This window comes from Acinonyx jubatus, chromosome A3 (genome assembly GCF_027475565.1).
Source record: "Acinonyx jubatus isolate Ajub_Pintada_27869175 chromosome A3, VMU_Ajub_asm_v1.0, whole genome shotgun sequence".
NCBI classification, from domain to species: Eukaryota; Metazoa; Chordata; class Mammalia; order Carnivora; family Felidae; genus Acinonyx; species Acinonyx jubatus.
The window spans coordinates 23980646-24006684 of NC_069388.1; the positions used below are offsets into that span (position 1 = coordinate 23980646).

A 26039-nucleotide genomic window follows, 5' to 3' on the forward strand; every position below is an offset into this window, starting at 1 on the left:
GTGCCACAAGATGTTCCGGGTTCATCTTGTATTTTCCCTGCTCCAGCCCTGGAATCAATTCTTCAAGGATTCTTGGTTGCTTTTATTGGTGAAAGTTATTGAGAAACCGAGGATTATAGGTCTGCTTATTGTTATCTGGGCAGCATTGCTTCTAACAGACAGCTGTGAAATACATGTATGTATACTAACCCCGCCCCTACGTCTGTAATTCTTTTTCTCCTTATCTCTTCATACTGATACCTGTTTACACTGATACCAGTGAGTCCAGTCTGACACCAAAGGGTTCACTTTAGTCTGTCCCTTTTCCTTGTGTATAATTTTTCTCTAATGGTTGGAAGCCCAACTTTCATTATCTGCAGTATATTTGCTAATATGTTCAGTTCTAAAATCAACATAAAGTGGTTCTATAATTTCTGTGAGAAATACCCAGGTCAGAAATATATGTACTGGGTCACCTGGCTGGCTCTGTCGGTGGAGCATGTGACTCTTGATCTTGGAGTGATGAGTTCGAGCCCCACTTTGGATGTAGAGATTACTTAAATAAATAAATAAATCTTTTTTAAAAAAAGAAATATATCTACTGACTTGATTATAACACGTATATGTAGTTCTTTTTGTCTTTAGCATTACAGAATTCTGTCAGGTTACTATTTCTCAAAGTCACTCAGGTTAGTTTTCTTCTCCCATGTAACCCTTCAATGTAGGTATCTTATTAATTTGACATATAGTTAGGCTCATTTATTACTGCTTGAATTAATTTTGGATTTCCCCTACACCTTGGTCGATTTTAGTTTTTTGGTTTTTGGGGGGTTATGTGAAGAGACTAAAAAATATTGCTGTGGTTCTAAGAATCAGCTATACAAAAAACATATTCAGAGAAGTATTACCCTGCCCTCATCCCTGCTATCTTGTTCTTTTCTTTTTCCTTCTTCCTCTGTCACCCCAAGTAACTGGTTTTAGTTTCTGGTTTATCCTTCTTGTATTTCTTTTGCACAAATGAGCAGACACGTGTATTTCCTTCTTTTGCATATGAAGGATAGCATACTCTAGGTACTCTTTTGTGCTTTGCTTTTTTTACTATTATTTCCTGGAAGTCACTGTATATTGATACATAGAGATCTTTTTTACAGCAGCATAGGACTTCATTGTATGGACGTACCATAGTTTCTTCAACTTTTCTCCTTTGTATGGGAATTTAGATCGTTTCCAGTATTTTGCTATCATAGTTAATGCTTTAATGAGTAACCTTGCATATATGTATTTTCGTGTTGTTGAAGGGATATCTTCAAGGTAGATTTCTAGAAATAGAATTACTGGATCCAAAGGTAAGTATATATGTAGTTTTTTTTTTTTAGGTCTTTTTAAATTTCCCTCCATAAGGATTGTATAATTTTTTATTCTTATGTATGACATAAGAATGTATGACATTGCCTATTTTTCCACAGCCTTGCTAATAGAATGTGTTGTCACATTAAAAAATCTTTGCCAGTCTGATTCTGAGAAATGGTATCTCAGTGTTGTTTTAATTTGCATTTTTTAAAATATGAGTGAGTTTGAACATTTTTTCATATTTGTGGATTGTCTATTCATTTTTTCTGCTCATTTTTCTGTTGCATTTTGATCTATTTTCTCTCCATTTTGAAGAATCCTTTATATATTAGAAGTATTATTAACCCTTTGTCTGCAAATATTTTCTTCTAGTTTTTCATTTGTCTTTTGACTTATTTATGGTGTTTTAACAGCTTTTATTGTTTATCAAGATATAGTTTACATAGCAAACAATTGACCTATTTAAAGTATACAATTCAGTGATTTTTAGTGTATTCACGGAGTTGTGCAGCCATTACCACAATCAATTCTACAACATTTTTATAACCCAGAAAAAAACCCTATGCCCATTAAGTCACTCTCTGTTTTTCCCCAGTTCCCCTTTCCCCTCTAGCTCTAAGCAACCAGTATTCCGCTTTTTGCCTTTATATGCTGTCCTGGACATTTCATATAAATAGAATCATACAATATGTGGTCTTTTGTGACTGATTTATTTCACTTAGCATGATGTTTTCAAGGTTCATCTCTGTTGTGGCATGTATTAGTACTTCATTCCTTGCATGTTTATATTTCCATATAAACTTTAATCTTGTATAATTCCATAAAATAGCTTGTTGGCATTTTTACTGGGATTGCATTATTGGATTGAATTAATGAATTTTTTATGTTTCAAATTTTTATTTAAATCTAGTTAGTTAACATATAGTATAATACTGATTTCAGGAGTAGAATTTAGTGATTCATCACATACATGAAACACCAGTGCTCATCACAACAAGTACCCTCCTTAATAGCCATCATCCATTTAGCCTATCCCCCACCCACCTCTCCTCCAGCAACCCTTAGTTTGTTCTCTGTAGTTAAGAGTCTCTTGGGGCGCCTCGGTGGCTCATTTAAGCATCCAACTTTGGCTCAGGTCATGATCTCATGGCTCGTGAGTTAGAGCCTCATATCGGGCTCTGTGCTGACATCTGGAGCCTGCTTCAGATTCTGTCTCCTCTCTCTGCCTCTCCCTCGCTCATGCTCTGTCTCTCTCTCTCAAAAATAAATAAACATTAAAAAAAAAAAAGGAGTCTCTTATGGTTTGCCTCCCGCCTCTTTTTTCTTCCTTCCCCTATGTTCATCTTGTTTTATTTCTTAAATTCCACACATGAGTGAAATCATATGGTATTTGTCTTTCTCTGACTCACTTATTTTGCTTAGCATAATACACTCTAGATCCATTCACGTCATTGCATATGGCAAGACTTCATTCTTTTTGATGGCTGAGTAATATGATTTACTTTTAAACTGTTTGTGATACATATATTAATAGCTTTTCTTACGTTGCATTAACCTTGATTTTTGAATATGTCCAACCTAGTTATAACCCAATTTTATCATATATTGCTGAATATATTAGGTAATACTTCATTTAGTATTTTTGTATTCGTGTTGGTAAATGGTTTTGGTATCAAGTTTATGATATTTGCTGTGAAAGAATTAATGTAAGATTAGAATCACTTTGAATGTTGGTAGAACTTTCCTGTAAAACTGGCTGGGCCTGCTCTTTTTTTTTTTTTTTTCCTTCCAAGTTTTTATTTAAATTCAAGTTAATTATCATATAGTGCAGTATTGGTTTCAGGAGTAGAATTTAGTGATTCATCACTTACATATAACACTCAGTGTTCATCACAAGTGCCCTCCTTAATGCCCATCACCCATTTAGCCCATCACCTCACCCAGTTTCCCTCCAGCAACCCTCAGTTTGTTCTCTATAGTTGAGGGTCTCTCATGGTTTGCCTCCCTCTGTTTTTACCTTGTTTTATTTTTCCTTCCCTTTCCCTGTGTTCATCTGTTTTGTTTCTTAAATTCCACATATGAGTAAAATCATATGGTATTTGTCTTTCTCTGCCTGACTTATTTTGCTTAGGGCCTACTCTTTATGGGAAAATTTTTCATTACTAATTCAGTTTCTTAAATGCTTATAGGACCATTCAAATTTTGTTTCTTCTTGAATTAGTTTTTCCCTAATTTTTTCATGCTTTAGAAAAGTTGAAAGACTAGTATAATAAGTACCTTTTATTTAGATTACCCAGTTACCATTTTGCCACATTTTCTGTATCTATCTGGATATACAGATTTTTTTTTTTTCCCTGACTCATTCTCAAAGAAGTTACAAATTTATTAAAATTGTGCTCTTCAGGGGCACCTGGGTGGCTCAGTTGGTTAAGTGTCCAACCCTTGAATTGGCTCAGGTCATGATCTCATGGTTTGTGGGATTGAGCCCTGTGTCAGGCTCAGTGCTGCAGTGAAGCCTACTTGGGATTCTCTTTCTCTCTGCACCTTCCCTCCCCCCCCCCAGCCCAATAAATAAATAAACTTTTTTAAACCTTTAAAAAGAAAATGTGTTATTCATATTTCCTACTTGGTTCCTGATTGTTGTCTGTGTGATCTATCAGTTATCTACTGATGATGGTTATGTCCATTTTTCCTTTGTAGCCCTGTCCATGTTTGTTTTATATATTTGAGACTGTGTTATTAGGTACATACAGGTTTAAAGCTGTTACATCTTTCTGATGAATTGCACCTTTTATCATTATGAAACATCTTAATTTCTGTAATACTTTTTACATCAAAGTTTATTTTATCTGGTAATAGTATAATTAAACTTGTTTTCTTTTGGTTAGGGTTTAACACAAGGAAATCCTTTTCAGTCCTTTGATTTTCCATTTTTCTGTGTCCTGTGCTTTGCAGAAGGGATCTTGAAGTTTAAGCTGATAACTTCTTTCTGTCCTTGACATCCCTAAATGTACCATTTTGCCCTCTCTCCTAGCGGCAGTATATACCTGTGAAAGTGAAGAGCAAAGCTTTCTGGATCTTCTCTTGGGAGTATGCCATGATGTACGTGGGAAGCCTAGTGGTAATCATTTGCCTCTCCTTCTTCCTTCTCAGCTCCTGGGACTTCATCCCTGCAGTATATGGCTTCATGTAAGTAATGACTTCATTAGAAAACTCTGGAAGCTAATTTGTTTTTCACAACTCCAGGCGGAATCAGAGGGTGCGCAACCACAGGGAGCATCAAGATACAGGGGTCCTTAAACTTCAGTGTGCACCAGAAACACCTGCAGGGCTTATTAACACCCAGATTTCTGGGCCCCAACCCTAGAGGTTTTGATTAAGTAAATTTGGGATAGGAACCAAGAATTTACATTTCTAAAAAGTTTTCAGGTGATGCTGATGCTGCTGGTCCAGGGAAGAGCAGACTTTGAGAACCACAGGTCTAGTGCGTACCTTTGATCCTGTGAGATTAAAGAGCACTCTCTAGGAACATCTGAAGCAACTACCAGCCTCTGCCTGGAAGGGTTTGGCTCAGTCCTAAACAGGAATGGATACATTCCTCTACTGCAAGAGGGTCTCTGACAGTTTTAAAATAAAGCCACCTCCCACGTGTCAAACTTTTAGAGAAAATAAAAATGGAGTATGAATTCTGCAGATGTTTCCCAGTACTCTTTGTGTGGTATGCTGAGGAGGACAGGAAGGTCGCTGCTCAAGCCTCAGGGACCTCACAGCCCGTTGAGGTGATAGACAGTTAAATCTGTCAGGGTGGGGAGGGGATCTGGAGGGGCAGACTCCCCTTTGGAATTCTGGACTGCTAATTTGTGTTAAATCCTGGCTATGCATAACTTGTAGCTCTTCATGCTGAGCTTTAAGTAAGAGTTTGTAATGCCAGTGAAAAGCTTTTCCTGGTTTTTGCTGGCCCACAGGATTGTGTTCTTTACCTCATTTCACAGAAAAGGAAATGTAGTCACAGCAGGAGGCAAAGAATTGCTCTGGGTGGAGGCCTTGGTCAGTGCACTCTGACCATGAGCCATTGCCTATTTCTTCCTTCTTCATGCTCCACTTACTGCCCTTTTAAAATCGTGAATTGACATCAGTTCCAATTCTGTGTTTTTGAAAATAAGACATATAATGTAAATTTTTAGAAGAGCCAGATTTGCAACCAATCTTTATCTAATAGAACTACATAAAAGTTTTCCAGTGAAACCCTTATTTCTCAAATGAGATCTGGGATCCTAGCTGGAACCTGCCAGTGCTTCCTCAAGACTCCAGAAGTCACTGCAGTGTCAGGCACTCAGTCTCTGGCTCCTGTTGTCAGGATGTGGAGCAAGAATGGGGAGCAGCAGGATCTTTGAGCTCGCTCCTCTGGGCAAGTCTTTGGAATGCCCCAAATAGATACTGTCTGTTTAAAACCCATTCCTCTCTTGTATATCCTGGGTATCTCCTAAATTTAAATATATATATTTTAGGCAGTAAAAGAGGGGCTGGTCTTTTGACTTCTAGCCCAAATCCTGCCTCATTTCAGATCTTTGATGCATGCCAGAATTTGGTTTAGTTGATATTTGTTATGGGTTATCATTCTCTGTTTCTCTGCCTCTTGTTTTTATTAATTACCTATATCCAGGGTGCCTGTAGGGCCCCTCACATCCTGATAACTGTGGGGACAAAGTCATCTTTGGCTGCCCAGTAGTGACCAAATTCTTTAGGAGAAAACCAGGTCAAGGCAGACCATTTAAAATTTGGCTCTCTTTTTTTCTCCCTCTTTGTTTTCTTCATTCCAGACTTTCTGTTCCAGATCTCACTCCAAACATCGGTCTTTTTTGGTACTTCTTCGCAGAGATGTTTGAGCACTTCAGCCTCTTCTTTGTATGTGTGTTTCAGATCAACGTCTTCTTCTACACCATTCCCTTAGCCATAAAGCTAAAGTAAGTGGTTGGACCTGCTGTTTCTTTGTCTGCAGAGCCATTTGTAGTCTTACAGGCACCTTTCAAACTAGGAGTATCCTCTCTCACGTTTATGCCATCTTTCTCCAGGGAACCCTACCTTTAATGGCCTCAGGTGCCAGTAGCCATAGCCAGCAATTGAGTCACACATGAGTGCAGGCTGCAGGGAGCACCCTGATATTTCCCCTAGCTTCACTTTGAGCCCACAGTGCTACTGAGCCCACTTGCTATTTTGGATAGAGGAAGGGTTTGGAGTTATAAAGGGTCTTTAGAAAAAGTGCATCTAGCCCAGTGACAATGGATACTCAGGATGTGTTAGTTGGGAGGTTGGCCACCTGCAGCTCTGTTTAATCTTCTGATCAATTTCCTTTAAGACTTGTCTCTTCTGCAGCATAAGAAAACTAACATGTATTGAGCCTGGCTCCATCCCAGCCCTTTTTAGGTTTTCTGAAATGTATTTATACCTAACCCTTCTGGCATCTCTTGGAAGTAGGCATCATTTTATTATCATTACGCCCATTTTATAGTTGAGGAAATGGACATTCAGAGAAGTGGAGTGATTTTCCCAGAGTCACACAGCTAGTAAGTAGTGGAGCTGAGATTCAGACCAAAGTTTGTCTCCAACATCTATACTCATCCCCTGGCACCATGCCAAACTCCTGAGAGAGATCACTTGTAGTAGTCCCTGGAAAATGTTCTATTACCAGAGCAGGGAAAAGAGGCACTGAAGCATACAGATATGCATTGATAGTCCAGGGAACCTAGAAGAGAGTTTGGTTTAAATTTCAAGAGCCTGAGTTCTCTGTTCTAACCTTCCTGCCAGTCTTCATGGCCAGTGTACCAATGCACATGGTTCCCATTCTGTAAAAGCTCAGAGCTCATGCCTCCTTCCCATGACAGCCTTGGCCTGGCATCTGACAGAAAGCTTTCCTTGGCCTGGCAGTCTCTGGAACTCTGGCAGCCTTGCCCAGCCAAGCTCTCCAGCTATCTGTCACACCCAGTCTCTGCCCTTGATCTGGTCAGGCCTAGCCACTGGGCTGAGAGAAGCTGGGAGCCTGGAACACCTTTCCTCACTCTGTAGCACCTTTCATTGTCTGCATGTGAAAGTCCACAGGTGCTTCTGGGTAGACTACAGCAGCACCGTCACGTGACCCCCCCACCCCTACCTCCACCCACCCCAGGCCAGGGCCTCAGGGTTGTGGGGACAGACTATATGAAGTGACTTTCTCCACTGCTGCCTTCCTGTGGCTGGATCTGAAGCTCCACTGACTCTCCAGCCCCTGCAGTGTTTGCTTCCAGTGCTAGCTTTGTGGGAACAGGGCCCTTCTGACCAACTCTCCCCAGACAGTATTGCAGGGGATTCTAGTCTCCATGTTTCTTGTCACTGGATTTTCACTGGCCTTTTCATAGGCCATTAAGCTCTTCATGCAGCTCTTACCAGCTACCTAAAACGCCCACAGCCAGTGATTTGGATTGTTTTTAGGAAGATGCTCACTGGGCTAGCTGGACCCTTCGAGAGCCTATAGCACTGAAACTTGCCAGGCCGAGTCTGAAGCATTTGTTGTGTAAAACTGCTGGAGTGTTTGGGGCGTGTACATGTTTGTCTCCACATCTCAGACTTACACCCATTGAGTCACCCTGACCTTTGACCTGCAAGACATAACTGCCATTAATCTCTGAAGAAAGCCTTTATGAGCTGGGCATCCAGGTAGTGTGCAGAAGTAGGCCACATGCATGTTGTTTAGGTACAGCTGGGGAGGGTGTAAATCTGGCCTCTCTGTTGGCTTCCTTGTAGCACTTGGTCAGCCCTCGGAGGACCACTGGAGATTGAGCTCTGTCCCCACCCTTCCTGACCAGAGCTGTGATCACGCTAGGCACTCAGGAGAACAGTCTTGGTGCTGCTCAGGAGTTCTGGAGATAAACAGTTCCACCGCTTACTAACTCACCTACCTTATCTGAACCTCTTTCCTCATCTGCAAAGTATGGGTGATGATATTGCCTACCTCAAGGAGTAGGGGAGGTATAGTGAGGATCCCATGTGACAGCACAAGGAGAGGGCCTAGGACGGAACTTGTCACAGCATGAGGGTTTAGGAAATGCTAGCTGTTATTGTTGTTTAAGGTAACAAAACTCCAGTTCCAGCCCAAAAGCGCTGAAAACCTGCCTGCAGCTCTCACTTCTCTTTCTGGAAAGGAGCTCATCATAGCTAAGTGTGTGTAGACTCCACTGGCCTTACTGTCAGAGAAAAAGAGCATCAGCAAGGAGGCACTTCCTGCCCTGGGGTCTGGGTGTCAGAGGGGCCTCTGGCAAGGGAGGCTGCCTGATTACTCTGACAGCAGCTATGAAAGCCCAGTAATGAAGCTGACTTCATTTGTTTTCTTCCTCAGTGACTCTTGCCGGGGAAGGCTCAGAACTGGGGTGTGGGGGGCAATGGGCTGTTGCTCTAGTGTTTGCTGGGCCCTCCTCACCACCTCTGGGCAACTCTGTGTCCTTGCAATTTTCTGCTTTGCTGCTTGGTCTGGTCCCATGTCTTCTGGGTAGCAGAGCCAGCCCCTACCTGAAGTCCACTTGAGAGTATTTTGGGGTTTGAGGGATGGGGTCAGGAGTCTTGGGTGTGCCTGGTCCCTGACTGATCTCTCCCTCTCTGCCTGCCCCACCCCACCCCAGGGAGCACCCTGTCTTCTTCATGTTCATTCAGATTGCCATCATCTCCATCTTCAAGTCCTACCCAACAGTGGGGGACGTGGCCCTCTACATGGCCTTCTTCCCTGTGTGGAACCATCTCTACAGATGTGAGTACTCCCACCTCTAACCCTGTGGTGGCAGATTTGTGTCAGCCTGGTCCCTGGATAAGACAGACACGGAAAAAGAGATTGATAGGCATTTGCCTGGCATCTGGTGTGCTGGCAGCACCGGGAGAGAGGGAATGACACGAGGCAGTGTCTGCCTGCTGGGTACTACAGACTAGTGATGGTAATAAAAATAACTACCATATTTTGGTCACTTAGTACCTACCTGGCCACTGTGGTTTTAGGAGTGTTACATGCATTAGGTCATTTTATCTTCACACCAGTCTTGGAGGGAAAAATAACACCATTTTGCAGATTAAAAAACTGAGGTACAGAAAGGTAGAGCCACTTGTTCAAGATTATATGACAGGTAAGTGGAAGGGCTTGCTGTGAGCCTGTAGCTAGTGCTATCCAGTAGGATTTTCTGTGGTGATGGAAATGTTCTATATCTGCACAGTACAATAGGATAGCCACTAGTATGACTAAGAAACTGAATTTTTTTGAAGACTTTATTTAAAAAAAATTAATGTTCATTTTTGAGAGAGAGGGAGAGAGAGAGCAAGTGTGAGCAAGGGAGGAGCAGAGAGAGAGGGAGACACAGAATCTGAAGAATGCTCCAGGCTCTGAGGTGTCAGCACAGAGCCTGACGTGGGGCTCAAACTCACGAACCATGAGATCATGACCTGAGCCAAAGTCAGACGCTTAACGAACTGAGCTACCCAGGTGCCCCTGAAGATTTTATTTTATTATTATTTTTTAAATAATCTCAGTGTGTAGAGCTCAAACTCACAGCTCTGAGATCAAGAGTTTCAAGCTCTAATGACTGAGCCAGCCAGGAGCTTGTAGAGAAACTGAATTTTTAACTGAAATGTATTTACATTTAAAAAGTCACACATGGCTGGTAGCTACTGCATTGGACAGTGGAACACTAGACCTTGGTCTTTGAACCATTTCCCAGCATTGCACCTAAATGTTTATAGAACACTGGACATCTGTCTGCTCTGAAGACCCCTGCAGCTCTAACCATGTCCCCCCTCAGAAGATGGCATACAGTGGGCTAGTTATGCTTCCGAGGCTGCCAGTATTTTCCTCAGTTGGGCTTTTAGCCCTCTGCATGGGTTCTCTTCAGTGTTTGTGGGCTCCCTGGGGGCAGACTTATGATTCACTCACCTCTGTGTCCCCAGCACCCAGGATCAGACCTGACCCACACAACTCAGCACATGTTTTTGGATGAGTTTTTAAGCCCTGTAATAAACAGGCAGTGTCAGTGCCCAATACTCGATTCTCTAATCTAAAATGGGAAGGGAGCTATGGAATTTTCCTTGCCTGCAGTGAGTGCACAGCCAGGTATCAAGAGTGAACTTGGGGAGGACAGGCTTCAGAGGAAGGAAATCTTTGTTATTGTTTGGGGATGCCTGGGTGTCAACCAGGAAGTGAAACTGACCAGCTGCCAGAAGGAAACCTACCTGTAAGACTGGGCCTCTGAGCTAAGGTAAACAGCAGAGTGGGCGGGCAAGGCACACTGCTCTTGCAGGTGGTGGCCTGTGGGGCAGTGACCAGTCCTGCCTGATTGGGAGGAGTAAGTGGCGTTTTCTGCCTATGACATCCTCATTGCACAGATAAGAATCACCCAGTCCAGCAGGCTCAGAGTCAGTCTGGTGCCCCCGCCCCCCAGCAGAGTAGCCAGTGACAAATCATGAGGCCACCAAACATGTGGACATGCCCCAGTTTGTGACAGTGTGGGTCTTGGGGACATTGATCCTCTTTCCTCAGAAGTAGAGTCATTTTTTTCTTAGCTGTCTCTTGCCCTTAATAATCTTTCATCCCGGGGTGCCTGTGTGGCTCAGTTGGTTGAGCATCCGTCCGACTTTGGTTCAGGTCATGTTCTCAAGGCTCGTGAGTTCGAGCCCCACATCGGGCTCTGTGCTGACAGCTCAGAGCCTGGAGCGTGGTTTGGATTCTGTGTCTCCCTCTCTCTCTGCCCCTCCCCTGCTCATGCTCTCTCTCTCTCTCTCTCAAAAATAAACATTCAAAAAAAATTAAAAAAAAATATTTCATCCCATATTGCTGAACACAGTCTGGAGCCAGAAAGACTTGAATCTGGATCCTGGCTTTCCCATTACCAGCTCTCTCTTTTTAGGAAATTCATCTAACCTTTCTGAGTCACTCGGTTTTTAATCTGTAAAATGGGGAGAATATCTTCCAGGGGTGTTTTAAGTTTGAGAAATAATGTATATAAATAGCACTGCAGTTACCATTAGTAAGAATCATGCAGGGGGGGTTTCCTACATAATTCCGTGATCAAAGCTTCAGGATTGGTAGAGTCATTCAGGGTCATTGGAATGAACATACTTTTCAAAGCTTGAAATAAGCTATTTTATGCCCTCCAGGGTTGACGCAGAGAAATTAAGGATGGGGTTCCCAGAAACCTAGATGATCTAATAGATGCTGTTGCTGGCTGTCTGGGCGAATAGTTTACAGTTGAGCTTGACTGAAGACTCTGCACAGAATGTGGGCTGCCCTCTGCCACCACCCCCGCCCCCCCACAGCCCCCTGCCCCCAGTGGCCAGCAACTGTGGCAGAGAATATTCATGCTCAGGGTATCTGTTTGGGTCATGACAGCTGTGAGTCATTACATTCAGCCAAGAGCATCTCCAGCCTAGTCCTTTGGACCCATGAGTAGAGACTGAGAAGTCTGTGAGTCTAGGGTGAAGGTACTCAGACTTGTAATGTGGCTAAGAATTCAGTTTAAACATTAGTTGCCAGTGCTAACATGCCTGCTCACACATTCACCTTTTTGTTTTCCTGTCCTGGCCAGTGGGGAGGAGACGAGGTATGTCGGCCCTGCCCCAAGTATAGGCCCCAGACGCTGGGACTCTGTGGTGCTTGGGATCAGGATGAGTCATACAGACACACAATTGTGGTGTTAGGGAACAGCCTGCTGGCAGAGCTGGTGCTAGCCTACAGTGGTCCAGCTGAAAGATCCAGTTACCAAAGGCTGTATTTGTGTGTGTGTGTGTGTGTGTGTGTGTGTGTGTGTGTGTGTGTGTGTGTTGTTTTTATTAACTATTGTATAAATATAAGAGACTATGGATTAAAAAACCAGACAAATTAAAGAGAATAATAACATAATAAGCACCTTTGAAGCTCCCAGTCTCCGCCCCCCCCCCCCCCCCCCCCCCGCACTCCTGCCAGTTGGACTGGATTCTTCAAGTGTAATTTTATTTCTGAGTGACTGAGGCTCAGAGAGGGAAGGTGACTTGCCTGAAGTTTCAGCTTGTCAGCAACCGAGGCAGAGACTGGATAAGCCACCGTGGGTGTAGTAGGGAATCTGATTCCATCTGACCCAGTAAGTCTAAGGAAGGGTGAGCCTTTCGTCTCATTAGGTCCTGGTCATCTCTGACACCTGGTGCCTGGAACAAGCTGTCCTGTGCCCCAGGTCCCAGCTCTGTGTGTTCTGGCGTATAGCTTTAATCCTCTGGCCTGTTAGCCAGCAAGAGAGTAGCAGCTCCCGGTTCTTGCAAAGGTCACCACAGGCCAGAAGCCAATTGGATGCTGGTGACAGTTCCTCCAGGCACATGGGAATGTATCTTTGCAGCTGTTTGTAATTGCAGCCAGGAGCCTCATGGGAGCCTTCCCAGTCTCTGTGCACTTTGTTACCTTCTTGTCACCCTGTCTGAAATCCAGAGTGGCTAGAGGCAGGGAACAAAGGCCTACCTGGGCTCTCAGGCCACAGGATTTGTTTTAGGAATAGCATAGATTTTTTTCAGCCCAGGGGATCAGAAAGAACCACTGAGAAATGTAAATAGTGATGTGGGAGTGGAGGAATGGAAAAGGTTTGTTCTCCTTTCTTGAGGTTGTAACATTGTTTAATAATAGTAATTCTCCCTGCACATAACCCTTTCCCATACTTCTTGTTCTGGGAGCAAGGAGGAGGCTTTCCCTACAGTCTCGGGAAGGCTTGAGTCAGGGCTTTACCCTCCCAGCTTTGAAAATCCAGAATCATGGAACTTTCAGGTCAGGAAAAAAGGACCCCGCAAGCTCTCCGTGCCAGTGTTTCTAAAGTATGGGAGTTCACAGACCACTAACATTTTTTTTTAAACTCTGGTGACAGAGTTGCCAACTTATTTTGCTGACAACATTAAAACAGTCAACTGCCAGCCATTCATCACCATTTCATAAAAGGACTTTTTAAAAAAATTTTTTTAATGTTTATTTATTTTTTAAGAATGAGAAAGAGCATGAGTGGGGGAGAGGCAGAGAGAGAGGGAGACACAGAATCCAAAGTAGGCTCCAGGTTCTGAGCTGTCAGCACAGAGCCCGATGCGGGGATCGAACTCACAGAACGTGAGATCATGACCTGAGCCGAAGTCGGACGCCTAACTGACTGAGCCACCCAGGTGCCCCCATAAAAGGACTTTTTAAAAAAATGTTTATTTTGAGAGAGAGAGACATAGAGTGAGAGTGGGGAAGGGGCAGAGAGAGAGAGGAGGGAGGGAGGGAGGGAGGGAGAGAGAGAGAGAGAGAGAGAGAGAGAGAGAGAGAGAGAGAGAGAGAGAGAGAATCTCAAACAGGCTCCAGGCTTGATCTCACGAACAATGAAATTATGACCTGAGCCGAAATCCAAAGTCAGATGCTTAACGGACTGAGCCACCCAAGCACCCTGAGAAAGGACTTTTTAACAACAATCAGGAACAAAGAGACACCTGTCACTTCTCATGAATCTTAAATTCAAAACATTCGCCTTTAACAAGAACTCTGAACTACCTTGTTCTGATTATTGTGACTGTGACACAGACCAGTGAAATCTGTCGCAGACTGGTCTGGATGTCTTATTCGCCAGGGGTCTGTAGCTGTCATCCTTTGGTTGGAAGTGCTGGCTGCATATTGGACTCACCAGAGAAGCAGTTACAAACTAATACGTGTATCTAGGCCCCACCCCGAGACACTCTGATATACTTAGTCCAGGTAGGGCTCCCCCGGTGATTTTATTTTGCAGCCAGAATTGAGAATCACATGTGTAATCCAGTCCCCCTTCTGATGCATGAAACCCTGGTATAGCAGTTCTACCAAGTGTCCGTACAGCCAGGACAAACAACCTCAATGTTTGGGAGGCTCCCATCTCTTAAGTCTCCCCAGACTCTGATTTGGAGGAAGGGATTTCCTAAAGGTCAGGATCAGAGAGGGGAAGGGAACTTCTGTTCATTAAGTGCCTGCTGGGACCCAGACCCAGTGGTAAGTTGTTTTTTTTTAAAGGTGCTCTTGGGGCGCCTGGGTGGCTCAGTTGGCTAAGCGTCCGACTTCGGCTCAGGTCACGATCTCACAGCCCGTGAGTTCGAGCCCCGTGTCAGGCTCTGGGCTGATGGCTCAGAGCCTGGAGCCTGCTTCCGATTCTGTGTCTCCCTCTCTCTCTGCCCCTCCCCCGTTCATGCTCTGTCTCTCTGTGTCTCAAAAATAAATAAACGTTAAAAAAAATTTTTTAAAGGTGCTCTCTTAGTTTATTTTAAGTAATACTTATTACTTTCTTTAAAATACAATAAAGTGTAAAGAAAGAAATAAAAATAGCACATAATCCTACTGTCACATACCCCTAATTGAGTTAAAAGGTAGGAGGAGCACAGTGTGATAGGCAGAAAATGCTCCCTCCCACAAAGATGTCCACATAATCCCTAGAACCTGTGAATATATTACTTTATGTGGCAAAAGGACTTAAAGTTAAGGCTTTTCAGATGGGGAAATTAGCCTGGATTATCCAGGTGAGCCCAGTGTAATCTGCAAGGGCCCTTAGAAAGTGGAAGAGCTGGAGGAGGGAAATCTCTTCCATATGGTTTTGCTGTGAACCTGAAGCTGCTCTAAAAACTAAAGTCTATTTTTCTAAAAAAAAAAGTGGAAGAGGGAAGCAAAAGAGGAGGTCTGAGTGATGCAGGGTAGCAAGGACTTATTTGGCGTTGCTGGGTGGAGTAGGAAGGGGGTTGTGAGGTGAACTCAGGCTGCCTCGCTGCAAAGGCAAACGGATGGCTTCTGCCCTAGAGTTTCCAGCGGGCACGCAGGTACCTTGATTTTAGCCTGTGAGACCCAGAACTGTAATGTAAACTGTATTGTTTAAACCACCAAGTTTGTGGTGATTTGTTACAGCAGCCTTAGAAAATAGTAATATATCTGTGCCGGGTTTTTCACATATCTTGTTTAATTCATGTAACCCTCCTATGAAGTAGACCCTATTCTAGCCCTGTTTTAGAGATAGGAGAGCTGAGACAGAGAAACTTGCTGGCAGAGCAGGGATTTTAACCAAGGTCTTTGTCTTTCTGAGGCCAAGTTTGGGCTGCACTGTCCTGCTCCTTCCCTCCAGCTGCACTCTGCCTGCCTGCCTACCCATACCACCGTGTGTAGCAGGTCCTCCCTGGGGCTTTGGGGAGAGCCTCTCCCTGGTGGGATTCTTCAATCCTTCTGGGAGTGTGGGGCGGTGATGTTAGAGGGAGGGTGTCAGAAGAGCTCTTCAAATCCTCCAAGGAAGAGTGAAGGACATTTGAAGAGCAAGGCAGACAACCTAAGACGTGAGTTAAGGAAAATGGAAAGCATTTCCTAAGACCCAGGGCTGTGGCACCACAGAGACTCACCGTGGGGCTCTAATCTCCATAGGTTCACACTGCCCTTCCTGTCCATGATCCCATGTGGACAGACAGCACCCTGCTTGGGGATGGGAGAAATTACCCTTGGACACCCCTAGATTGTGGGGCAGAGGGCATTGTCTTGCTAAAACGCCCCCTTTGTGGTGCCCAGAGGCATTCACAGCATTGCCACCTGTAACTAGCCAGGCCCACAGTGGGAGGTGCAGAGTCCAAACGTAGGACTTCACACCAGCTTTGGGCATGGGGAGCCATTGACTCAAGGGTTTGAGGCTTGCCTCTTGGCACCCCAGAGTCTCTGAATCTGGGGGAGGGTTTCTGCCTTTGAGCTACCCAGGCTCTCCCTGGGCTTCTTCGTCCTGTGGAGCCATGCCCATAAGAAAGGGTTCCAAGGAGAATCAGCATTTGGTTAACTGTGAGTGTCTGTCTTTGCAGTCCTGAGAAACATCTTTGTCCTCGCCTGCATCATTATCGTCTGCTCCCTGCTCTTCCCTGTCCTGTGGCACCTCTGGATTTATGCAGGAAGTGCCAACTCTAATTTCTTTTATGCCATCACATTGACCTTCAACGTTGGTCAGGTAAGAGCACTGCACGGGGATTCATTTTGTAGCCTCAGACATTCAGCAGAGGCCCTGGGTTCTGCAAACTAGGGGTTTGGGTGTGAGTGAAGGGACAGTTTGCCTGAAGTAGCTCATGGTCCAGTAGAGAGGATTAAAGAGAGCAAAGGAAAGGTGAATTCAGCCAGCATTTACTGGGCACCATGCTGAGCTATCACCCCATTGATTCTCACAGCAAGTCTGTGAGATAGTGTTATCACTAGTTTACAAATAGTAACGGAGCCTCACATAGGTTGTCTCTTGCCCAAGGTCATTGGAGGAGCCAAGAACCAAATTCAGGGAAGGCTCCATTTCTGAGGCCACCCTCTTTCTATAACAGTGCCTGGGCTGTGTGTCACTGTACTGAGTGCAGTGTGTGTGGTGGGCGGAGGGCAGAGGCAGGAGGAGGAGAGACTTTTCAGACTCTGGGAGAGCAGGGGCAAAGGCAGCAAGATGAGAAAATAGTTCGGTCTAGCTGTTGGGTAAGTCTGGAGCACAGATGGTGGGGCTGGGAATAGTGGGTGAGGAGGCTGTAGGGGTCAGAGGTACCAGCTAGGAACTCTGATCTCCCCCTGACCCAGGGGAAGCCCCTCCCTTGGTGCCATAGAGCAGTGGTTCTTAGAGCGAGAGGGTGGTTGTTAAGAATGCAGATTCCCTGTTAGTGTTTTAAATCCTATGGTTACGTTATGACTGTCACAATTACATGGCTTTGATTGTTAAAAAAACAAACACAAAACATTCTCTGACCCTACTCCCAAGAATGTTGAGTCAATAGATGTGGAAAACAGCGTCAGGAGTTTGTATTTTTAATAAGCTTTCTCAGAGACTCTGTTGCAGGTGGTCTAGCAAACTTTTCTGAAGTTCCCTTAGGTCAGCTCTGTCCTCCTTGTGCGGTCTTATGAGAATCAGTTGTACCATTTACCATTTCAATGGCTGTTGGTGCAGCCAGGCATTTCCTGTGCATTATGGGCTGGATGGGAAGCCAGGCTAGCTGGAGAGACTAATGATGCCAGTGAAGAGTCCCCGGAGGAGATCCTTCCCTCCAAGGTTAGCTGCTGGGAAAGAAGGAGGGAGGAGTTTGGGCTTTTGCAGTGAGTGATAGGTCTGGTATTTCCTGCACGGACATTTCTGGACAATTAACGTCCAGCCCAGCTATTTATCTTGGTTTGTGAACAGCAGGAAGAGAGACAGAGGGCCCTGTAGCCCGGGTGGGACTGTGCCGGAGGGTCTGCTCGGCCTGTCGCACACAGGCTGTTCATGGTAGATGCTTGGCACCTCCTGTGTCCTGTGCCGACAGAAATCTGCAGGATTCAACTTAACACCTCAAGAAAATCCAAAAGGTTGTTCTGGCCCTTGTGTCTTGCTGAAATCCCTTAATTATCCTTTGAAAGTGATGGCTGGCATGTGAGGGCATTGGACCTGCCCTGGGCCTCTGTGGGGCTTGGCAATCGCCACTGAAATAGTCCACAGCTTGTCATCAGGTCATAAGTGTCAGGTGTGGGTCAGAAATACAGTTGCAGTGATTATGAAGTATTTGTGGAACTTGCCAGATAACAGCTTTTTCCCCCTGTGGTTGCCATTAGGAGGAGGGTCTCTGTAAATGGCATGGGAGGTGTTTGCAAGTGCTCAGGTGACTTCTAAGGCAGGAGAGACTGAATTGTTGGAAAATAGGGCTGGGGTTGGGAACAAAAGGAGTGTGCTAGTGGCTGAGCTATGGAGAAAATTCAGGCTGAGCTCTTGGCATTGTCTTTTACCTTTTTCTTTTAATCTCTTTTTAAAATGTACTTTTAGTCACACAAGTAATACATGAATTCACTGCTGGGATGAGAAAGCAAACAAAATAGAAGCATATGGAACAAAAAGTAAAGGTCCATGTCTTCCCACCCCAGGGCATATATCATGATCAGGATCAGTTTGATGCATCTTTGCAGACATTCTCTGTGCTTTTACAGACAGCTCTCAGTACATATGCACACATACAGAGCTTTCTTGTTTATATAAAGAAATGGCCTCCTACTCTAGGTGCTGCTAGTTGGCTTGCAGTTTTTCACTTGGTGATCTCCTCTTGATAATGGTTCTCAGAGCCTGTGGGTAGGAGGAGCTTGATTTATTTGACTAGGTAGGCCCCTACTGATGGACATTGAGGTTGCTTCTGGTAGTTCTGCTATAAACAGAATAAATGCTATAAATGCCTTGGGCATCCCTCCATTGAATCTCATATAGTGTTTTCTTTTTCTTTCTTTTTTCTTTTCTTCGTTTCCTCTCCTCTCCTCTCCTCATTTCCTCTCCTCTCCTCGTTTCCTCTCCTCTCCTCTCCTCGTTTCCTCTCCTCTCCTCTCCTCGTTTCCTCTCCTCTCCTCTCCTCGTTTCCTCTCCTCTCCTCGTTTCCTCTCCTCTCCTCGTTTCCTCTCCTCTCCTCGTTTCCTCTCCTCTCCTCGTTTCCTCTCCTCTCCTCGTTTCCTCTCCTCTCCTCGTTTCCTCTCCTCTCCTCGTTTCCTCTCCTCTCCTCGTTTCCTCTCCTCTCCTCGTTTCCTCTCCTCTCCTCGTTTCCTCTCCTCTCCTCGTTTCCTCTCCTCTCCTCGTTTCCTCTCCTCTCCTCGTTTCCTCTCCTCTCCTCGTTTCCTCTCCTCTCCTCGTTTCCTCTCCTCTCCTCGTTTCCTCTCCTCTCCTCGTTTCCTCTCCTCTCCTCGTTTCCTCTCCTCTCCTCTTTTCCTTTTTCTTTTCTAAGATTTTTATTTATTTATTTTGAGAGAGAGTGAGAAAGCTCCAGCAGGGGAGGGGCAGAGAGAGAGGCATGAGCAAAAATCCCAAACAGGCTCGGCACTGTCTCCACAGAGCCCGATGTGGGACTCAAACTCATGAACCGTGAGATCATGGCCTCAGCCAAAGTCGGATGCTTAACCAACAGACCCACCCAGGTGCCCCTCATATACCATTTTCTTAAGATAAACTCCAGGTGGTGGGATTTACTGGGTCAGAGGACATGTGCATTGTGCATTTTTGGCAGATATTGCCATGTTGCCCTTCAGACAGGTCATACCAACCTCTTTGGCTCTTAGCTGTGGTCTGTAGTGCTTATAAACTGGCAGTTTGTGCAGACATTGGCACACCTTTGTCATTGGCCACCTTGGGTCTGGACTCTGTGGCTCTGAGTCAGACAACTTTGTCAGGTCGAGTGTTTTCTGGGACTGCTGGCTTTGTTTGGGCTTTGTGGCTGCTGCTGCCAGATCACTAAAGGGACATATCACATGGGGCACTTATTCACCAAGGCAGTCACTCAAGTCCTGTCCCTGTCCTGGAGGATTGACTGAGGTAGAAGAGTGCCCCTCATGAGGGTTATACACACCTGCCTTCAGGCTGTTTGGGAGCAACAGAGGACAAATATGAGACATTTAGAATTTTAGTAAACTGTTGAGTATCTGCTCCTTAAAAAGACCTTCCACAAGGTTCCCCTGCCTCACTGTCTCTTCTTAGCCCCCTGCTTGTTTCTTCCAAGCACTTATCCCAGTTTGTAACTTTACATTACTTGCTTCTCTCTCTGCCTCCCAGACCAGACCTGCTTGTAAGCTTCTTGCCAGCAGAGATCTGCCTGTCCTTCCCACTGCAGGCAGCTTTGGGTTTGGCAGAGGGCAGGTGTTTAGCAAACACTTGTTGAATGAATGAATGAAACAAAGATAGCCAGGGAGAACATTGTGTGATTAATGGCCAAGTGGGGAGAGTAACCGCTGGAGGAATCTAGAGGGAACCTTTCCTGTTGTGAGTGGTCAGGGAATGCCCTGGGGAGCAAGGAGTAGCAGCTGGGCCTTTTACACTTGGAGAGTGAAAGGTCTGGGAAGTGGGCAGGTTGGGGGCCAGGGCACCCTTCTGGCAGAGGCTAGTGGCTAGCAGCTCTGTCCTTAACCCTTCTCCAGCTTCTGCCAGAACCTGGTCTCTGTGGCTGATGAAGCCCCTACATGTCCTCCACAGCTCAAGCCAGGTCCACTTCCATCTGACCTATAGTCAGTGCTGCCATTGAGATGTATGGCATTTGGGGACATACCTTCAATCCCACAGCTGGCTGTTTTCAGCTCTTCTAGCTGGAATGATGTCTTAGAGTTCTTGGTCCTCCCTCTCCCCTCCCTGGGCAAGACTGATCAAGCTGTCCTGGGAAGAGCTGGATTTTCAGCAGGCATCAGGAGCCCAGTCCATCATTGCTGAATGCAGAGACCACCTTGACTCACAGATTTTAAGTCCTGCTCTGTTTGAGTTGGTCAGTGCCACACTTTGTTAAAAACAATCTGTGTTGGTAAATTCTTAGTTACACTGGCAGATAAACCAGTGACTTAGGCTCCATCCTTTCCCCTTGGGGCCATTAAGTATTTTTCAGCATGTGGCATGGATCATTTGTTAATTATAATTGTGCCTCAGAGTCAGTAACCAGGAAATGACAACAGTAAAACATCCATAGGGTGTGAGTGCATGCACGCTCATGCACATGTGTAAGAAAGGTGGGGGAGGAGGAGAGATTGAGGTAGATTGGTTGGTTGAGGTCCTCTTCTACTTCCTCACTGTGTGACCTTCAGCAAGTAACTTGACTTCTTTGATTTGCAGTGTTCTTTTTTTTTATGGGCAGAAAACTTTTTGATTTAAAAAAAAATTTTTTTAAACTTACTATTTTTTAAATTTAAATCCAAGTTAGTTAATATATAGTGTAGTAATGGTCTCAGGAGTAGAATTTAGTGATTCATCACTTACATGTAACACCCAGTGCTTATCCCAACAAGTGCCCTCCTTAATGCCCCTCGCCCATTTAGCCTATCCCCCCCACCCCGCCAGCAACCCTCAGTTTGTTCTCTGTATTTAAGAATCTCTTAGGATTTGTCTCCCTCTCTGTTTTTATATTATTTTTGCTTCCCTTCCCTTATGTTCATCTGTTTTGTGTCTTAAATTCCACATATGAGTGAAGTCATAATTATGATATTTGTCTTTCTCTGACTGACTTATTGGGTTGTAGTGTTCTTAAAACCAGGGATGACAACCCAGCCTCCCTGGATTTGGGCATGTGTAGGTCCTGTTGCTATTATCATATGTTAACATGAGAAGTAGCACCAGTGACCTGCTATTCAGATACCCAGAGCAAATTCCCAGGGAAACATTCGAACAAAACAAACTTCTTCCCTTTTTTTTTTTAAACAAAAAAACAAAACTCTTTTCTTCTGCAGGTCAGCAACCAGCAGAAGAAAAATAGTCATCAAAGATTATATATAAACAAAAAGTAACGTGTTTAAATTTAGCTTTTTTAAAGGAGTAAGATAAAACATCCGACTCACCCTAATTCATCTTAAAAACAGGAAACATAAGGAAATCTCCCCCTAAAATTATAATTAATAGTGGCTCATGTTTAAAGAGTGCCTACTAGGAGCCAGGCCCGTATGATCCCTTTAATCTTCTGGATCATGTGCTTGTGTGGCCTTCTGGACCTTTCCCTGTACGTTCCCATGTACTTGTGTGCTCCTGGAGAAGAGCTTTATTTGTGTGTGTGTGTTTTATTATTGGCAACATGATGAAGTATGACTCTTTTCCTTTCAATAAAACATCTTGGTGATCTTTTCTTGTTTGTATAAGAGGGAAGTGCCTCACCACAGTTGATGGAGCTGCTCCCCTCCTGATAGCTTCTTAAGCTGTTTTTCTTTGTTCTTGTATAATAAGGAATACACTTAGTCCCCTTATAACTGCCTTTTGAGGGAGGCACCAGTACAAATGACCAAATGGAGGCCTGGAAGTCCCCAAGCTCTGAGGGGTGTGTTTATTTATGTTCATTTGTCGTGTCCTCTTGTTACACTGGAGGTTCCATGAGGGCAGCTCTAGGTCTGTCTTCTTCACAAGTGTATCACCAGCACCAGGACTATTCAGTGACTGTTTATTGATAAATAAATGGAATGAGCTGGAATCCGAAACCACATTTTATGACCAGTGATCCCGTATAATCCTGTGTACCCTAACCTCCCAGTCCTAGTATCTGTTTAGGACAAAGCTGGGCCTGTGGCAGGTCCTGCTGGATTCCTAGGGGGTCAGAGCCAGACCCCACGTGGCTGACCCTGAAAGCCCCGCTCCTGTTCTGTGTCCGCGTCCAAAATGGATCCCCAGTGTCCAGAGAGTGTCCCAGCAGGTCCATGAACTGCTGCCTCCTCACCATAGGCTGCCAGCTCTGATCCCTTCTCCTTGTAGTACAGAACCTGTAGATCCTAGGCTGGCCCTGCCTTGGCCATTCTGCTGTCTTCAAGGAAGCCTGGAGCCCTGGGGTCCTGCCACAAGCCTTCTGACATGTTGGGTCCTGCTCAGGACTGGCTTATTTGCTCCAGCACAAATGAAACCACAGTCCTGTCTCCTGGAATTACCTTTCAGTTGGTCTGGTGTGTCATTCTGGGTAATGGGACAATGAGGAAATAAATGTCTGGGGACATGTTGGGCAGATCATCGGTGTTTGGGTGGTGCATAGCCCCCATTTGTGGACAGCCAGGGCCCATTTCAGATTTAATCCGTGCTTTGTGTGTGGTCCTGACTGCAAGATCCAGGGTATGTGTGTGGGGCGGTGGGGGAAGAGGTCTTCCTCCTGACACGAGGGGCCTGTGGCCCAGGCTGGAGCCCTTGCTGTCGTCCAGCTCAGTGTGTGTGTTTACTTTGCTTTCCTTCCAGGTGGCATTTTGCCAGGTCTTCATTCATTCCTTCATCCCTCCTGTCTTCAAACTCTGTGCTCAGCATCCCAAGCGTGGCTCTCACAGGCCCTTCCCTGCCTTCTCTCCTCCTACAGCCAGAGTGACAGGAAAAGCCTGAGCTAAATATAGGGGGGCAAGGCCAGCAGAAAGCCTGGGTTTGGAGGTCTAGCCTTGATGGTGACTCCCAGCCCCTCTGTCATGGCTTGCTGGCCTTAGGCAAGTCACATAAGTTCTTGGGCCTAATTAATTTATTTGTATATATTGGGCATTTGTTATGTGCCAGGCACTCTGCTAGCACAGTGTGAATGACACACAGCCCTGCCTCCTCGGAGCCCAAGGTCTGTGGGAGAGAAAGAAAAGGAACCGGTCAGGGTCAGGGCAGCTGGGTGGTGCTGTGGATGGGTTAAAGAGGCTGGGGAGCTCAGAGCTGAGGCGGGTAAGGAAGCTTCTGTGGGGAGGCAGCCTGTACGTGGCATCCCCGGGGCAGGTAGATGCAAACCTGGCTCTGGGTGGTGAGACCTGGGAGGAAGAGAGCATGAGTGAGGGAGTGTGGAAGGCAGTTCTGCGGGGCTGGCATGCCCTGCCAGAGGGTGGGAGCCCTAGCATGCTGAGTACTGGGCTGAGTCTGTGGTTTTAGGCTGAGGATAACTGTGATCCCATCTTTGCTTGGAAAACCTCACCATGCCAGGAGGGGGAGAGGTGAGGGGTGTGAGCTGGAATCTGGAGCCCAGGGAGGCTGTTTAAATCTGGTGAGAGGTGATAGCGGCCTCTGTTTCTCTGCCTACAAGAAGGGTGGCTGTGAGGACTCAGTACAGAGTTGGGTGGGGAAAGCTTTTGTGAATTGAAAAGAGCCACCTGGATGATAATTGCCATCATACCGGCTTTGGTCTTACACTGTGGCCTTCCAGACCCCAAGACGGAGGTATAGTGACTTTCCTGTTACTTTGCATCTTTAGAGATAGAGGGTGGAGCTCGGTTCTCCGCCATCATCTCCCACATGTGTCCACTCAGGCCTGGGTTGGGTCACGCCAAAGCCCCGTCCAGCTCCACGAGTCAGCCGTCGGCCCCTCTGGCTCCCACGTTCCTGGACCCCAGGCAGTGTGGGCAGAGGATGCTGTGCTTTGATTGTTGATGGAAACAACCACGTGAGCTCCCGCAGGTGCAGGTTAGCTGTCCAGTGTCAGCATCTCCAGCCCAAGCAGTAGACCTGGGGAACTGCGACATGCCTGGGGTGACAGCAGCTGCTTCTCTGGGAAGTGGCAGCCTAGGTGCCAGTGTTGGCCGAGGCTGCTCTTGTGAGCCCCACAGCTTCTAGACGCACCGAGGTAACAGCCTTCACTGCCTCGGATGTCTCTGATACTTATTTTGCCTTTTCCCAAAAAACTCTCTTCCTGGCTAAGTGTCAGGACTGGGGCCTGGGAGCACAGCCTCATCAGGGGTGTTAGTGTAGACCAAGGGCCAGCATGAGCCCATAACAGGACCCAGGTACAGACCTTTTGCTCCCCAGAATCCTTAACTGGGAGGGGCTGTGGGGAGGATGGGAAGAAGTAGGGCTTGGGCCTCAGGCAGGACTGGCATTGCAGCCCAAATGCTTCCCTTACTCCCATGTGACCCTGGGCAAGACCCTTGAGCTTGGAGTTTGCTCATCTCTGAGTGGGGCTTATAAACCCTACCCCGGAATGTTGTGAAAATTCAGTGATGTGCTTTTTTTAAATTCAAGTCCAGTTGACACACAATGTTACATTGGTTTCAGGTGTACAGCCTAGTGATTGGACAGCTCACTTATGCTGTGCCTAGAAGTGTAACTGCCATCTGTCCCCATACAGCGCTATTACAGTGCTATTGACTGGTCCCTGTGCTGTACCTTTCATTCCTGTGACTTTTCATTCCATGATGGGAAGCCTGTACTTCCCACTCCCCTTCACCCATTTTGCCCATCCCCCAACCCTCTAATGATTTTTTTAATTAAAGAGCCTGGTCTGGAGCAGCTACCCAGAAGTTGTTGGTTTCCCTGTCTCTCCACTTCCCCACCCTGTAATAGAGCATGTTCTAACCATTTTATTCCACTTGTGAAGTGCCTCTCCCTGTCACTGGCCATCCTTTTATCAGCTACCTCATTAAATCTTCATCGTGGCCCAAAAGATAGTGCTGGAACCGTCATGGCTGCCAGTGAGAGAAATGTGGTCTGACTGAGCCCTCACAAGGGGGAGGGGACCAGCAAAGCACTCCCAGAGTGCCAGCCCTTTCCTGGGTCTGGGGTCACAGAGCTGGAGCAGATGCCATCCCATCTGGTTGGGAGGCCAACAGGAAGTGACTTCATCCCAGGGATCACATAACTGAGCATGGGGTTAGGGAAGAATCTGGGGCAGGAGATGCAGATGATTCCTTTCTAGGGATAAGCAGGAGCCCTTTGTGGGAAGAGCCATTCCAGCTGAGGCAGTGAGGTGTGGCCACAAAGTGTTTTCAGGACCAGGCTGTGTTCAGGGCTCCTTGGCCATGTGGGTGTGGTGCGGGGCAGAGTGGGGCACTGGGGGCTTCTGAGCAGACAAGTGAAGGTTTCGTGTGTGTGTGTGTGTGTGTGTGTGTGTGTGTGTGAGTGAGAGGGAGAGAGACAGACAGACAGACACTGAGAACCTGAGAGAGATCCCTCAGGGGCCAGGAGGATGCAGGAGGCCTTCCAGAAAGAGGTGGCAGTGGGAGGGATAAAAGGAGGCTGAGTTGGAAGTCTGAGGAAGGGGATTGGCAGGACTTGGTTGATGGCAAGAGAGAAGCTAAGGAGTCCAGCCACAGCTCTTAAGGGCCACTTTAAAGAATGGGCTTCTCAGGTGCCTGGCCAGCTTAGTCAGTACAGCATGTGACCCTAGATCTCAGGGTCATGTGTTCGAGCCCCACATTGGGCATGGAGTCTTCTTAAAATAAAAAATAAATAAAAATAAAGAATGGGCTGTTCTTCGGGTCTCTGAAAACACACAGGGACAGAGCAAAGACTGGGGGAGCCACCATTGTGAGTAAACTAGTTTTA

The 26039-nt window shown here is 45.9% G+C and overlaps 1 protein-coding gene across 3 annotated transcripts in view; it reads left to right on the forward strand.

Annotated features, from left to right (window-relative positions):
* The window catches only part of PIGU (phosphatidylinositol glycan anchor biosynthesis class U), an 83999-nt gene that overhangs the window by 51736 nt on the left and 6224 nt on the right, over positions 1–26039 (forward strand). For 2 of the 3 annotated variants that reach the window (XM_053200047.1, XM_053200048.1), the window contains 3 exons: positions 4364–4518; positions 6150–6293; positions 8979–9103. In XM_053200047.1, coding sequence (XP_053056022.1) covers positions 4364–4518; positions 6150–6293; positions 8979–9103 — 424 coding nt within the window. Of the gene's footprint in view, positions 1–4363; positions 4519–6149; positions 6294–8978; positions 9104–16161; positions 16305–26039 lie in introns of all 3 variants that reach the window. The other variant, XM_027069906.2, reaches the window with a different exon arrangement.